The sequence below is a fragment of the Rosa rugosa genome, chromosome 3 (genome assembly GCF_958449725.1).
Source record: "Rosa rugosa chromosome 3, drRosRugo1.1, whole genome shotgun sequence".
In the NCBI taxonomy this organism is placed as follows: Eukaryota; Viridiplantae; Streptophyta; class Magnoliopsida; order Rosales; family Rosaceae; genus Rosa; species Rosa rugosa.
The window spans coordinates 57,805,386-57,821,325 of NC_084822.1; the positions used below are offsets into that span (position 1 = coordinate 57,805,386).

Below are 15,940 nucleotides of genomic sequence, written 5' to 3' on the forward strand. Positions count from 1 at the left end.
TGCTTAACCTTGTGTTTATTTATATATATTTATTATGTTTTCCTTATCATGCTAGAAAATGATGGAGAAAAATGGAAATGCACTAAAAATGTCAACTTTACACATTTTCCTACTCCGGCTAGGAGAAACCAAGCCAAACAAGGAAGAAGGAGCGACCACCTGACCAAATGAACTTCAAATGAGCTGAAACCTTCCAGATCCATTCTAGACATCCTAAGAAACATTTCTTATGAAGAGTGCAAGAGCCAAATAGAAGTGGAAGGCCTTCAAACAGTCAGCCCAATTTTATGCAGAAGCAAAACTGGAAAACTGGACCTGTAAGGAGTCCAGCAGCGATTTCGGCCCAATGGCATGAAAATAAATTCTGAAAATTTGACACAATGATCTACACTCATGGTGGATCATTTCATATGAAGAAGTCACGGGAAAAATCTGAAGTCTTGGTGGAGAATTAATTGAAGGAAAAATGAGTAGAAAGTGACTCAAACCTAACAAATTCCATTAGTGTTTAAATATTCAAACCTAACAAATTCCATCAATGTTTAAATGCTCAAACCTAACCCATCATCATTTGTTTAAAGCCAAATAGTTTTGCTTGGTAGCCTATAAATAGAGGCTACAACAAAGAAGAAAATGACCAATTCCTTCATCCATTACATCTTCTTTCTCTCTTCATCTCCTTCACAAAACCTCCATCTCCACCTCCCAAAATCCAAACTCATACTATCCATACTACTCTATCTCCTCCATCACCACCACCATTTCTTATCCTCTACCTCCATTAACACCATCACTACTACATCATTTCTCCACTCTCTTTTCTATCATCATTTTCTCCATCTAGTCCACCTATTCACACAATACATACTACAAGCTTCACTATCTTTTATCATCAAATCTTCAAGAGCAAGAAGGAGAGGGAATCACCACCACCACCATCACCACCAAGACGTGAGCTTGGGGACCATCCGACACACCACTAAGCCAACTCTATCCATTTTACTCTAGATTATATTTTGGTGTTTAATTTGATTATGAAGTTAGTATATGTAATTATGAGTGAGTAGTACTTTGTTGGGGCTAGGGTTGAAAGCCCTAGCCAATCTTGTATGAATTGATGTTTTAATTTGCATTTGATGTTATTTATGATTTTCATATTCATATGCTAATTCAAGAAGTGAATGCATTCATTCAAACTTAACTATTTTGAATGTGTTGTGTTTGTCATCTCATGAAAAAATGTTTAGGGAGTAGTTAACCTTGAACATTAATAGCATGATAGCATCCTCTATGTGCATGTGAAGGTTGTGAGTTAAAATCACCTAGATCTAGGATTGGTTTGCTTGCATGATTATCTAAACTCAAAGCTTTATGCATCTAGGAACAATGAATTGAGACTTAACCGGTAATAGGAATTGTTCTTAGGTAGTTAATTCTAGACTTATCCGGTTGGAATTAATAACATTAAAGGAGTTTAAGCCTTTGTAGTCTTATCCGGATGCAAAGAGGGTAATTGGGAAATTAGAATAGCATCACTTGTATTTGAACTTCAATATTTGCAAGGGAGGTTAGTGGTAGACAATCCAACCCCTAACTTCATCCATTATATCACTATTTTAGTTTAGAGTAATTTAGTTTACATTTGAGCTAATTGTTTTCAATTCAAAACTATCTTCAAAAACAAAAAACAATTTCACTATCACCACAATGCACATACTCACCATAAGCCTAGATTTCCTTGTAAATTTAGGTTTGTGATTGTACACTTGTATATTCTAGCTCTCCTTAGGTTCACACCCTAGCTAGTGAAAGGAATCCAATCCTCATGGGTTCGACAACCTTTCTTAAATCCCTATACTATTACTTGTACCCCTTATACTTGAGGGTGGCTATTTGGCTAACATGTATGAATTGGTGAATTGTTCTATGTTGTAGCCTCTATTTATAGAAATGTTCCACTATGAGTGTAGATCATCCTGATAAATTTTCAGAGCTTTTTATATAGTGGTTGGGCCGAAAACACTGCTGGACCTCTTACAGGTCCAGTTTCCAAGTTTTGCTTCTGCAGAAAATTGGACTGTTTGTTTGAAGGTCTTCCACTCCGAACGAGCTTTGGAACTCTTCATAAGAAATGATCAATGGGATGTCTAGAATTAATCTGGAAAGTTTCAACTCATTTGGAGTTCGGATGGTTAGTCCGCCATCCCTCATTTCTTGTCTAGCTCGCTTTCTCCTAGCCGAAGTAGGAAAATGTGCTAAAGTTGATTTTTCATTTCCATGTTTGGTAGGCCTTATTTAGCCTCTTAATAATATATTTTTGAACTTATCGAAAATATATATGTGAGCCACTGATATTGGCTCAATTTCTCCAAGACACGCTTTGTCAAACCAAAATGCTCATTTTGGGTCCAAACATTGCCCCCCAGACCTCGAAGTCAAAGGTCTTCGTCTTGACTGAAGAGGTCTTGAATCAACACTACTCTTATAATGTTGTTGCTCCAAAGCCACTTGTATTGGCTTGACTGATAATACTTGACTGATTCCATATAGGCCTCTAAATAGGCCATAAAGCTTGAATGCCACAATCTGGATTGCCTTTGTTATGAACTGATGCTTCCTTTGCCAACTTTATTGCCCCCCATGGATCTGGCGAAACTTGGGCAGGTTGTAGGAGATCAGAACTTTAGCGTGCCCCCCATGGGAAGGAGACTGCTTTTGATTGCGAATGAGTATCCTTCTCTTCCTTGGTGGTAGCTTCGCCATGTGTATAGCAACATGTATCTGCCTTATTCGCGGGCTCTCTGTTGATTTTGTCAAATGTAGGTGTTGAAGCCGCTTTCCTGGCTAGATCAAGGCCTATAGTACTTGGCGAAATAAGATACAAAATAGCAAACTGTTTGCTGTCATTTAATCCTTCGCGAGTCTTATGTCGAAGAGGATGATTAGATCATGGCTATCGACATCATGACGTGTGACCAGGTGAAACCACCGTATCTGCTACAACTTTAGTATCTAAAATCGCATCGGTTTTATTCATGTTTTATTTAAAAACTTCAGGCCACTATGCTGGCCCTGCGATGGTAGGAAAAGGTGGAATATCTTCACTATCGCCTTAGATGCGATTCTCAAGATGGAATAATGATTCATTAATTATTAACTAGGGCCACTCACTGGCCCAGCTAATAAACTAATCTCCAAAAATATCTGAGCTATAAATCAAAGTGTAATGGAGAAGTATCTTCACTGTCGCCTTAGATGCGATTCTCAAGATGGAATAATGGCTCATTAATTATTAACTAGGGCCACTCACTGGCCCAGCTAATAAACTAATCTCCAAAAAGATCTGAGCTATAAATCAAAGTGTAATGGAGAAGTATCTTCACAACCCAGAAATGGCATCTAAGAAACCATTCGTTATCGATCAGGCAGATGAAATCACTGAGAAAGCCGCATTCACCTGGCGGACTAACATGAGTGTTCGATGTAGAAGTCAGACCGGAGAGGAGAAAAGTCGACTGATGGGCTTTGGTGGCGGCTATAGTCAAGCGAGTCTGGGTCCCACACCTCGCGATCGTTTGCCAGATGATGCTATGGCTTATTATGCGCTTCCCATCCGTCGTCCCATCCCGGCTCTTCTCCGGTCTCCTGCCGATCTTGGAGGTTGGGGCCAGAAACATCATAGAGTCAAAATTGGTTTCTGGCCCTCAATCCAACCTCCTGATGTAGCCTGGTACAATGAGGTTCGTGCCCGAGATTTGGCTCGCTGGCGCGCAGTAGGCATTGCGGATGCTATTGACTTGTGTCTTCAAATTCCCGGCGGCCTTAATCGCGCTCCTCTCGCCGCGGCATTTTGCTTATGGAACACCGCCAGCAACACTTTTGATTTCCGCTTTGGGCAGATGAGTATTTCCTTATTGGATATTCTCGCTATCACGGGCCTACCCATCCACGCGGCACCGTATGTTCAAGGCCAATTTGATGACGAGAAATTCCCGCTGCAGATGACTCAGACTGGTCGCAGCATTCATAGCAGATCTTTCCCGTCTTGGCGAAATTACTACCGCGGACATCATGACGAAACCGGGGGAATTGCCTTCCTCGAGTGGTGGCTCTGTAAGTTTATTTTCTGTACTTCTGCTGGTAAACCAACTGGCACTTGGTCCTCTTTGGCCACTGCTCTTTATAATGGCACAGTCGTTGGCCTTGGTCAACCGGTTCTGGGTTCGCTTTATCGAGCCCTTTATCAAGTCGCTATGCATCCATTCGAAGTCCAATCCTCAGGCCCCTTCTGGATTCTGGATTTCTGGCTCCAGACTTATTTCCCCCATTTTCGCCGACCAGACGTGCCAGCAGTGCCTCCAAATGACGTTCTGTTGGGCCGGTGGCTCTGCCGCGAGGGAAGGTATGAATCTCCGGCATTTTCCGAGTGTTTCTCGTTTTTGTATCTTCTGGATGAGATGCCGGATGTGAAGTTGGTGGTAAATAGAAGATTCCCCGCGATATTGACAAATGGGTTTCTTCCTCGCACGGGTCATCGCGAAGAAGCTATGATGATGTTTCGCCGCACTATTTCTTGCTCTGACATTCAATTGGCCACGGATGAACTAAGTTACGAACTTTATGCACCCAATCACTTTGCTCGTCAATTTGGGTTGGCCCAGTTGGTACCCTGGCCTCTGGTTGATTCTGCCAATTACTACACCTCTTGGCGGAGATCAGCTCCGCCTGGGTCTGCCCCCTTTCAGAGTCAGTTTACTTTGATAGTGATTCCCCCTTGGGTCAGAGCGCTATACCCCCTCAACGATGTTGATGATGACTATGCTGATTGGTGGAAAGAAGTGTCAGTGAACTGTTGGGGCATGAATAACTATGACCTTTTTGCCATCCTTTTCCGCGACTTGGAACATCCCTTTGCCGTGGACAGCGACATCCTTGAACAATATTATGCTGGCGAGGCTCCGCCTCCTGTTCCTGCTCCTCCGCAACATCAACCTGTTCTACCCTCGCAGCCGCAAAGGCCCTCGCGGCAAGCACAACCGGGAATACAGATTCGTGAACATGGGGCATCAGTAAGTTTCCAACTTCCCTCACCATTTCTTTTCCTTGGCTTGAGTATCAATCCTTATTGCTAAGTACATTCGTTTTATTTTTAGCGTACCACCCGGAGCAGGGCAGCCTCTACTCAGGCCGGGAAACAGAAGGCAGTAGCCGAGGAGCCTCCTGAGGGGGAGTCCTCTGACGATTACGATGTGAGCCTTGCTGAGGTAAACTGCCCCAGACTAATTCTGAGTTTGCACATTTGGCTTTCCAGACCCCTTCTATTTTCTCAGTTGTGATTCCTCTTTTGTACAGGTAATTGCTGCTCATACTTGCAAACGCGGTCGCGCCCAAATCGCTGAAGAGGACTTTGAGGACGACGAGCCTCTGTCAATGCGGCTGGTAAGCTCTGGCCTTGTTTTATTTTATTTAAATTTTAGAATCTGGGCAGGGTCTTCATTATGTATCTTTTGACAGGTCCGTCAGAGGACCACTGATCCCTCTCGCCTGAGCGAGGCTGGATCCTCAGCCGCTGTAGAAAAGCCAACTCTCTTGCTAGTTCAAGCATCAACTAACCCCGTGGCGCCTCTTCCGTCTCCCACATCTATAGAGCATCTGCAAGGTCCTACCATTCTAATAACGATCTCTGATGACGACTCCTCGGAGCATGAAAGTGTGGAAAGCCACTCTGAGGATTCTGCCGCTTATGAGGAACTGATGACGACAGAGATTCTCGCGGCACTAGAGGTCCAAGAGGTGAATGAGGTGAGGCCTCTTCCTCTTGAAGACCAAGTACCAGATATTGACCCGACAGCTCGAGAGGTAAGCCACTGTTGGCCAATGCTTTCCATTTCCCTTTAGATCCAACCCCGCTCTCTGACATTTCTGAACCTGACCAGGATTCTGTTTGTACCGAGGAGGTGGCTGCAAACGCTGCTGGTCTTATCGGCGGGACAGTCGCCCCAGAGATGGAAAATGATACTGACGGTGGTGGTGCCCCCCAAGTCTCGCGAACAAATGAGACAACCGTCGAAGCTGAGGGCTCTGTGCTTGAATCTGCTCCACTTGCCCATGGTGAGCCGCGAGTTGAGTTTCCAGATTCTCCCGCGGCTGAAGGGATAGACCAACCTATTGAAGATGAAGAAACTGAGGAAGCTGTCCACCCTTTTGCATTGGTGGTTCGTGATCCTGTGGCGCCTCTGCCGCCTCCTCCTCCTCCCACAAGATTCGAGAGACTGATGAGGGTGTTGGAGATAACTCCTCCTTCTGCTGTGGATGAGGCTAAGATGGTGCTTCACGAACATCTGGGTCCTCAGGTATTGGAGACAGACATCCTCCCGCGAGTCTTGGAAGCCCTAAGGTATCTTTGCCAGGAGAAGGCATTGACCCTACAGCAATTTAGTGCCATTGACGATCTGCTGAATGAACTTGATGAGGCCCGCCAATGTCAACCGGCCGCGAACGCCCAGGCTCACGACACTCGAGAGGCTTTGAATAGCCTCTCTCGAGAAATGGACATCTCTCGCGGTATTTTAAATGAGCGAACCATCCGCCTGCGGGAACTACAAATCCAAAGGTCCGACTTCAAACTTCGGATCGAGGACCTCCATACCGGTTTAGACTTTGTTGAAAATGCGATTGCTACAGATGAAGCCCAACTTGATGAACCTCTGGCTGCTTCTGAAGAAATGGGCCGCAACCTGCCCCGTCTCAGAGAACGGGCCACTCAGGCCGAAGCAAGTGCTATTGCGGCGAAACGGGCCAGGTTGATCACTCGTTGAAATTGAGCTTTGCGGGCCAATCTCTGTAGGCCCCCTCGAAAACCGTTCGGTCTCCTCACATGCTGTTAATCCCTTCTTTTCCTAGATTTAAGGCATTAATCACTCGTTGAAAAACAACGGTCGTGAAAAAAAATAATCTCGTGAAAAGAACAGTTACCTCCTCGAAAACCGTTCGGTTTCCCCACATGCTATTAATCCTCTAATAATAGCTAACTCCTCAAAAACTGCTCCTCACATGCTGCTTAGTCCCTTTTTTCCCGAGATTTGGAATCACTAATCTCGATTTACTGACATCGGTTTTGAAATTGAGCCTCATCCAAGGGTGGGGATTTGCCTGAAGTCCCTATAAATAGTTGTATTTCAGGAAGGGAATACTCACAACAACTTTTCTGAAATATTCGAGAAATGGCCTTTCAATCCTTGCTTCTTTTTCTCCTTCTTCACAAATCTTCCCCTCATGAAATGACCTTTAGCCTCTAAATTTTAGGCTTTATGGCGTAATCTTAAGCCTAGGTTAGGCCTCATGGCGTAATCTTAGGCAACCCCTTGTTTCGTCCTTCTGGAGTTCTGCAACAAAAATGTCAGGCTTCAGATTGGTTTAGAAACGCGAGGGGGCTCCGAGTGTGGGATCCACGATCATGCGAGATCATCTTTGTCATAATCCTACACACGGAGCGAAACGGAGAAAGGGAGGACGGCCACTCTGAGGTTCGTCTTTCCTCCTCTGTTTCCTTCCTTCTGGACCCGGCCCGTGTTGTGCCCTCCAGATGGAAGGGGCTTTGGTTCTCACCTCCTTCTCCCCCTTTCTCTTCTTGATAGAATCTTGGAGGGATGAGAAGGGATGGACTCTTTGAAGGAATGGGTTCAAGTAACAGAATGGCTGTTCCTATACTTCACGTCCAACTAATGGTGGTTACCATGGCTAGAGGGGGTGCAGAGACTCAAGCTGATATTCGGTTCCTTCATTCTCTGCCCCTCCAGGAGATAATGGCGCGGCTCAACCCGGCGTTGGATTCCATAGCTGCTTCCAATTGAGGGGGCTCGGGGGCTCCATTTTCTTTCACTGGAGTCTCCCCTTCTCATGGGTAATGGCGTTGGCCAAGCCTATGTTGTATTCCTCTACCGCTTCCATGTAAATGGGCGCGGGGGCTCCGTTACTCCTCTTTTTCCTTCCCTGAAGTCTGCTCCTCCTTGAGATAATGGCGCGGCTCAACCCGGCGTTGGATTCCATAGCTGCTTCCACTTGAGAAAAGATTCAGAAGATATTTGAAGATTCCTGTTTTGTATTGTAGCCACTTTTGGCTTTGTAATAAATGTACTGCTTTTGGCCGCAAAGCCACTTTATGAATACAATAATATTTTCTTATCAAATATCCGTGAGAAGCCAATAATTGTGTCTCGCAAGGCCCCAAATATAGGCCCCTATAGTTGTATATTGAAAATAATATGAACTTTTTAAAATATGCTCCGCGTCAAAAAGAGCCTCGCGGCGAGGGTTTTGAGAAAATATGTATCTTTTGGATCCACTTGCTGGCTCCCAACTCAAAACTCTTAGCGTCAATAACTCCTTCTTTTCCGAGATTTAAAGCACTAATCACTCGTTGAAAAACAACAGTCGTGAAAAATAAGCTCGTGAAAAGAACAGTTACCTCCTCGAAAACCGTTCGGTTTCCCCACATGCTATTAATCCTTTAATAATAGCTAACTCCTCAAAAACCGCTCCTCACATGCTGCTAGTCCCTTTTTCCCGAGATTTGGAATCACTAATCTCGATTTACTGACATCGATTTGACTCCTCTTTGACCGTCCATCCAAGGGTGGATATTTGCATGCCTATATCTTCCTCCACATTATAAACCCAATTTTCCAATCCCAAAATCATTTCATCAATTCGAATATTTCTAACAGCAATCTTTCTTAATTACTCATCATCATCACTCTTCAATTCTCACATTCTCTCAATCCATCACCAATGGAACCACAAACCCAGCAACCAACCGAGGATGGAGGAAGCAACAAAGCAGCCGGGAGTAGTGCTAACATGCTTTGTAAGCGGAGCAGGTGGAATCCCACTACAGATCAGATAAGAATCCTCAAGGATCTTTTCTACAATAAGGGAGTTAGGTCCCCAACTGTAGAGCAGGTTGAGAGGATCTATCTCCAGCTGAAATGGTACGGCAATATCGAGTTCAAGAACGTCTATTTTTGGTTCGTGAACCAAAAGGCTCGGGAGAAGCAGAAGAAGAAGTCCACTTCGGATGTTCATGTGCCCATGCAAAGATCAGGGCTTGTTGGTGATGACAATGTTACCAATTGGAAACATGAGGATCAGTATATTAACTTTGGATCTTCTACACCTGCTTCTGCTTCTTCAGCTGGTGTGATTGCTTTTAACGGGCAGATGGGGAACTATGGTGGTTATGGATCTATGAACATGGAGATTGAAACCCTTCCTCTGTTCCCCATGCATGGTGAGGACATCTTTGGCAACATGAAGACTACTTCCGATGGAGGTGGCGATCACGGTGGTGGCTCTCACATTTCCCTTGAGCTCAGCCTTTCCTGCGAGGGCAAAGCTGGAAAAAGTTTCCGGAGCCGCTGACTCGGCTTAGTAGCTTCGCGAGTGTAGGGACACTTAGAATTGCCCCCTAAGAGTTGTATTTATGACTTTTTTATTTTATTTTATTTTAGCCATAATTTTGGAGATTGAAATCCTTCACAGACAGTTGAAAGGGCATCCTAAGACTCAAAACAAAACAAAAACAAGAACAACACATAAAGTGACGCAACATACAAGAAAAAACGTTTTGGACTTAGGGATATTTCTCTTCTCCTTTCGGTAACTCCTTTGGAACATGACCAGGTGAAGAGAGGAACGATTTTGGCGGAGCTCAGCTCACTTGATTGACAGGGGACGAGACCCTTTGTCAGCACTTCTCGTATCCAAACTAGACCTTAGACATCACATCCCATTGGATGCGCCCGATGAAGAAGATATTTACCCAAAATTCATTTTGACTCTAATAATAAACAAACAACCAACGAAATAAAGAACAAAGATAAACAAAAACTGAAATATGAATATAAAACCTAAAACAAAGTTAACGAAATTTGCCTTTTTTTTTTATTATTATTTTTTTTTTTTTATAAGTAGTTGAATTCAATAAGACAATGTGCATCAAGGTTTAGACATGCGGCCCAAGTATATGAAGGAATTGTGTCCTAAAACAATCATTTTGATGTAATTATTATTGTAATTATTATTATTCAAAAGGGCAAGTTTATTGTTCATTGCTTATACTTAATATTTGATTGAACAAGGTCCAAGGAATATGAGTTAAAGAGAAAGTAATCTAAAGAGTTAGATGTGTGAGACATTTACTCTTTCACACTCTTATCCTAAAAGGTTCCTAGTCATAGGATTATCACTTGGACATTGATAATCCGGAAAGACTAGCACATACTATGTATTCTCAATATGGAGGATGATATGTCTCTTGTCATTTGTGTAGAGACACTAATACAAGTATGTGGGTGCTCTTAACTTAAAGAGTATACTGAACGCGATCATTAGAGTTCTTGTATGGAGTCTTACTTACATGTCAAACTTGAACTCTAAATTGCAATAATACAAATTAGTCATTTGACCTGAGACACCATAGTTGTCTTATGAGTGAATGGATTATCTCTTGATGATGCAATAACATTGTGTCCCTTAATGGATATAATAGATGCATTCATTGGTATAATCAATTCGGTCATGGAGACATGTGAGTGTACAACAAGGAATCTCTATCCTTAAGTAAATAAGGTGTATGTTCAAAGATGTGATTCAATGAGTCTTTGGCCAAAGCATTGAATGAGATTTAAAAAGGAGTTTTTAATCACATTCTAAGAATCACATGAGAATGAAAATCACATTAGGGGATTGACATATCAATTCCATACCCCGATGATGTGATTTAGAACATAGTGTAAGAGAAGGACCGTATTGTATTGTAATTCCAATTGAATAGGTTCTTTGTCATTCTACATTAACTAGGGTAGTCATGATATGTTGCAAGACGTCACTCATGACTTGTGAAGTCCCCGAGGATTAATAAACATTTATTATCCTAATAACAAGGGAGAATCAAAAATGGAGTTTTTGATTCGTAAACAAAATAGAATGGTTTCTATAAACTTCACTGCCTTGTTAATTAGAACCTAAGAGATCGCACACCATATAAGTGGATCATTGAGATTATATATGAAGAAGATTAAACAAGAGTTGGTTATGAGCAAATAATTAATTAGATTTATTATTTGAACATAATTAGGATTTTCGGGTAAAACCGAACCTATTGGGCCTAAACGATTGTCGGGTTTTTTGGTGTGGACTTGGGCTTCACTAAATGAGATTTAAATGAAAGCCCAAGACACATTTTTAGTGCCCAATAACATGTATGGACCAGCCAAAATATTGGCTTTATGAAAGTCAATATTTTTCTTTTAGTAATTGGAGTTATTTCCTATTATATAAAAGGGAAAGCATGGACAAAGAAAAGAGAGTGTCTCCACACTATTATTTTCAGATTAGAGAGAGAGAAAGAGAGTTCTCTCTTGGTCCATTTTTCAGAAATTAAAGGAAAGAAGAACACTTGCATAATTTCTTCTTTTCTTTCATCTTTCTTCATCTCTTGATTCACTTGGTGAAGATCCTTAGAGGCCATATATTTTTGTGGCTTTACTTGTTACATCAAGGAGGAGATTACAAGCACAAGAAGGAGTATAAGAAGGAGTTCTTAATTCAAGGTGCTTCAAGGTGGAGGAAACACACACAAGGAGAGATCAAGGAGAGGAACTTTGGTGGTTCACTTGGATCGGATTAAAATCACGCTCCAAGGGTGAGTAGAACATAAACTCCCTCTTTGTTCTTCCTTACCATGCATGCTATGTTTATATACATATCACAATAAGCCAAGATCATGGGTTAAAGGAATGGATTTTATGTTTAGTTAGTAGTTTAATTGTTAAACTTATTCCGCACTAATTAAAAAGTTTTGAAATCCATCCATTCCTTCAGTATAGTCGCCTAGACACAAATTTTCTTTCAAATCCTTTGGGCAACCTTACTGAAATGGCCAGGTGGGGGAGGGCGAACAAGAGAGGCAGAATCCATTTTGGCATGAGCTACTCCCACATAGTGGTTTAGGCCCATTTGCACGCACTTCTGGATTCAAGAACCTGTCATGAACGTTGTTCCATTTCTAGACACCATTTCACATAGGCTATACTTACTAAGATGAGAAAGATCATGAGTGTGAAGACAGTTCAACAAGTGTTAATAAAAGCCGCCCTTAACCTTAAGGGACCTGAACTAGGTACCAATAAGGAGTTTAGGCCAATATTAACAAAAGAGACTTCACCTATTCCGTTATGATTCACAACCCCTTTACCAAATTCAACTTTTTTTTTTTTTTTTAACAAGAAAACTAGAAGCGAAAAATTAACAGAAAATTAAAAGCAAAGAAAGAAGTTAGCAGCACTATGTTTGGCTAACCTCCAAAAGGCCACGGGGGAGGCCATCTATGCTTCACTCCAAGCTCAGATGCGTAAAAATTTATAGCATGAAAACCCCCCTTGTGAGAGCTTGTAGGAAAGCAACAAAGATACTTCGCATCGAAAACTTGGGAAAAATTTGGCTCGTAGGAGGAGTAATCTTGCCCCCCAAGTATCTTTGTTGGTTGGCGAAACATGATCTTCAATTGCACTTTTGGAGATGAAGATGTTCCAAGATCGGCTTTGTCGCCAACTACCATGTCATAGAACATGGTGTCTTCAGGATTAGCTACAGATTGGCCATTATAGACGACCACTTGCTGGTTTGAATTCTCATGATCAAGAGCCTCAAAAACAACAATTTGGTCGCCTAGATCATATTTAATCACCGCTTGGCTATTAGAATTTTTAAGAAATTCCTTTTGGTGATCAACAGAATGAACATGGGCTCCATCTTGCCCCCCATGCATCTGATCAGTAGCCACATATTTGGCTTGATCATTGGAGAAGTCAAGTACATGTTCAGAGACAACTTTATTGTCAGAAGAACAATCTTGTGGACCATCTTCTCCATAAACAGCCTCAATTTGTTGGTCCCAATCGCGAAACCTCTGCTTTGTTTTTGCGATCAAACTGGCCATGTCCCTGGCTCGCTTTTCTTTATGCCTCTCGATGTTGGCCATGATGATCGCGAGCTGTTCCTCAATGCTTGCCCCCTCTGGGATGGGAATAGGCATAAAGTCATCATTACTGGCAGTATCCCCAGTGGTAATATTGACCATCTATTCACTTTAGGAATTTCTTTTGGTAAAGATTTTCCCCTGGCATCTCAATGATGGTGAACAAATGCAAAAAGACTCTAGTGTAGTCCCACTGGGCGTGCCAAAATGTTTGGCTCCAATTTTGTTGCAGCTGGTCAACAGTCTCTTTTCTGCGCGGGCGTGCCAGCACCGTTCGGGTGCGGTCGTCGGGGGTGTCCCTTGACCTGACTTCTTTTGAGCGACTGTAGACGAGGAGAGCACAAACCTCGTCGTGGGATTCTTTATGCCTCGTGGTGAGGACTTTTGCTGAGCTTCTTGAAAATCACAATCGATACTCGATGTTGTAGATCGAGCAGAGCGAGAACCACTGGGAAGTAGAGAGAACTTGCTAAAGCGTGACTTTAGCTTGGCTGGTTTGCGAGGGCGTTACCCTTGCTTGGCTGGTTCCATAACCGTTGTGGTCGTGGTACTACAATCGGCTCCCGAGGAGACTAGGACCGAAGTACGTTGACAGAGGGTTTGGTGGCACTGAAAGTTGGCTTCCGAGAAGACTAGGACTAGGAGTGTGATCACCGATAAGAGAAAGAGAAGGAGAGGAGTTGCTCTTAGAGAGGTTTGCTCTAGAGAGAACTTAGATCATCTTAGAGATGTTTTGATGTATGAATTGGTGAATTGTTCTATGTTGTAGCCTCTATTTATAGAAATGTTCCACTATGAGTGTAGATCACCCTGATAAATTTTCAGAGCTTTTTATATAGTGGTTGGGCAGAAAACACTGCTGGACCTCTTACAGGTCCAGTTTCCAAGTTTTGCTTCTGCAGAAAATTGGACTGTTTGTTTGAAGGTTTTCCATTCCGAACGAGCTTTGGCACTCTTCATAAGAAATTATCAATGGGATGTCTAGAATTAATCTGGAAAGTTTCAACTCATTTGGAGTTCGAATGGTTAGTCCGCCATCCCTCATTTCTTGTCTAGCTCGCTTTCTCCTAGCCGAAGTAGACCTTATTTAGCCTCTTAATAATATATTTTTGAACTTATCGAAAATATATATGTGAGTCACTGATATTGGCTCAATTTCTCCAAGACACGCTTTCTCAAACCAAAATGCTCATTTTGGGTCCAAACAACCCTTATAACTCTGCATATTTATTTCGCTTTTCATAATTTTTTCATCTAGTTTTTGAGTAAAACATTCATGTGCTATAGATTTGAGTCACACTTGTAATGAAATTAAGATTTTTCACCTTTTTGTTTCTTTCTTTATTGAGTATAAATTTTTCACTTATATGTAAACCCTAACTTGAAAGTTGAAACTATATTTTTGACTCCTCTGATTACAAGTTCTGGCCACGCCATTGCAACTCAGTCAAACTAAGCCCCACAAATTTACACTAAAAATTTTTTGTAAAAATAAAATTTAAAAACTTTTTACGACCATGATATCTATCTAAAATTATGGGCTATAACACATGATTTTTGAACAAAATACATGTTATTATTTTCTCACCAAAATTTTTCTATCATCAGTTAAATGATTTTAAAACACTTCTCAAACTGACGAAACTCAAAAATCATGACACAATACTTTTTAAAGATTTTTCAAAGTCATCAAATAATAAAATTCAGTGTTCTGTCAATTAGAACACATTCTAAGAATCATGTTTTACGGATGGTGAGCTTATGCTCTAAAGACAATTGTCCAAGGTGTATAGCCTCTGACCCTCACATTCTTATGTTTTTATTATTTTCTTTAAATTAAAGTCAAATCCTATGAGACTGCATCAATACATTTGATGATAAGCTAAATGTAACCTTGTATCTATGTTGTCCGAATTCTTTTACTTGCAAATGACTATTTTAAATGTAGAATATTAAATATTTATTTTATGAAAAAGTTATATATTTTAATTTATTTAAAATAATAAATAGTATTTACTGATGGTTAACATGTCACTTCCTGATATTAAAATGAAATTTAAAGATAATCCGGTGTGACATCAAAGACAAAGTAATGGAGGTTACAAGACTCGTAGGGGAGTGTATTCCATGCACTGACAGTGCATAGGTACTTGCAATATGAATTGATGTAATTTATTTTTATATTAAAATATATAAAGGGGTGTGATTAAATAAGTGGCTGTTATTTTTTTTTGAGATTAAAATAACTGACAGTGCACTTACACTGTAAGTGCAACTAATGGAGATCTAGTCCCTAGTATTCTTATTGACATATTTCACTAATTTCAGGAGCATGAGCCTTTTTTAGATCTTGTGCCATGTGGAGTTTAACAATGTAATGCACTTATTTACATCATATAATTTATTACATATTTACATCATCTAACTTTTATGAGGATAACCTATATTATTATTTAAGGATACAGCCAAAAATAATTTAAATATTGTAGGGAGCACTTGAATGCCATGCTTTTGAATCAATTTTTGTTTGATTGATTTTTATTTTATTTTTATAAATTATCTTAATTATAATGAATGCCTATCAAAATTAAATTTATAATTTTGGTTTTAAATTGTCTTGTTGGAACTTGGACCAGATCTCAAAAAGTACACCAATCTTACAGCTCATATGACCACTGAAAAGTTTGGAGCATAGCTAGTTTACTTACATCAAATCAAACCTTGCCACGTACTCATGCGTCTAGGAATTGTTGTTGAGGTGTCACGCACCAGATAGCTCTTTTCAATTATGGTACAACGCACAGCACAAAGTACATTTGGTAGGTTGCCGCTTACAGCTAGATATTTTGGTCAATCTTTTCACAGCTAAGACTCAGATTGGTCCTTCTCTTTAAAATTCCT

The 15,940-nt window shown here is 41.1% G+C and overlaps 1 protein-coding gene across 1 annotated transcript; it reads left to right on the top strand.

Moving 5' to 3' along the window:
- The first annotated feature begins 4,859 nt into the window (after positions 1-4,859).
- LOC133738011 (uncharacterized) lies at positions 4,860-15,734 on the top strand. Its single transcript, XM_062165451.1, has 6 exons — positions 4,860-5,069; positions 5,154-5,264; positions 5,353-5,439; positions 5,515-5,859; positions 5,937-6,732; positions 15,676-15,734. Exons 1-6 carry the CDS (start codon positions 4,860-4,862, stop codon positions 15,732-15,734), a joined length of 1,608 nt encoding a protein of 535 aa, XP_062021435.1.
- The last annotated feature ends 206 nt before the right edge of the window (positions 15,735-15,940 follow it).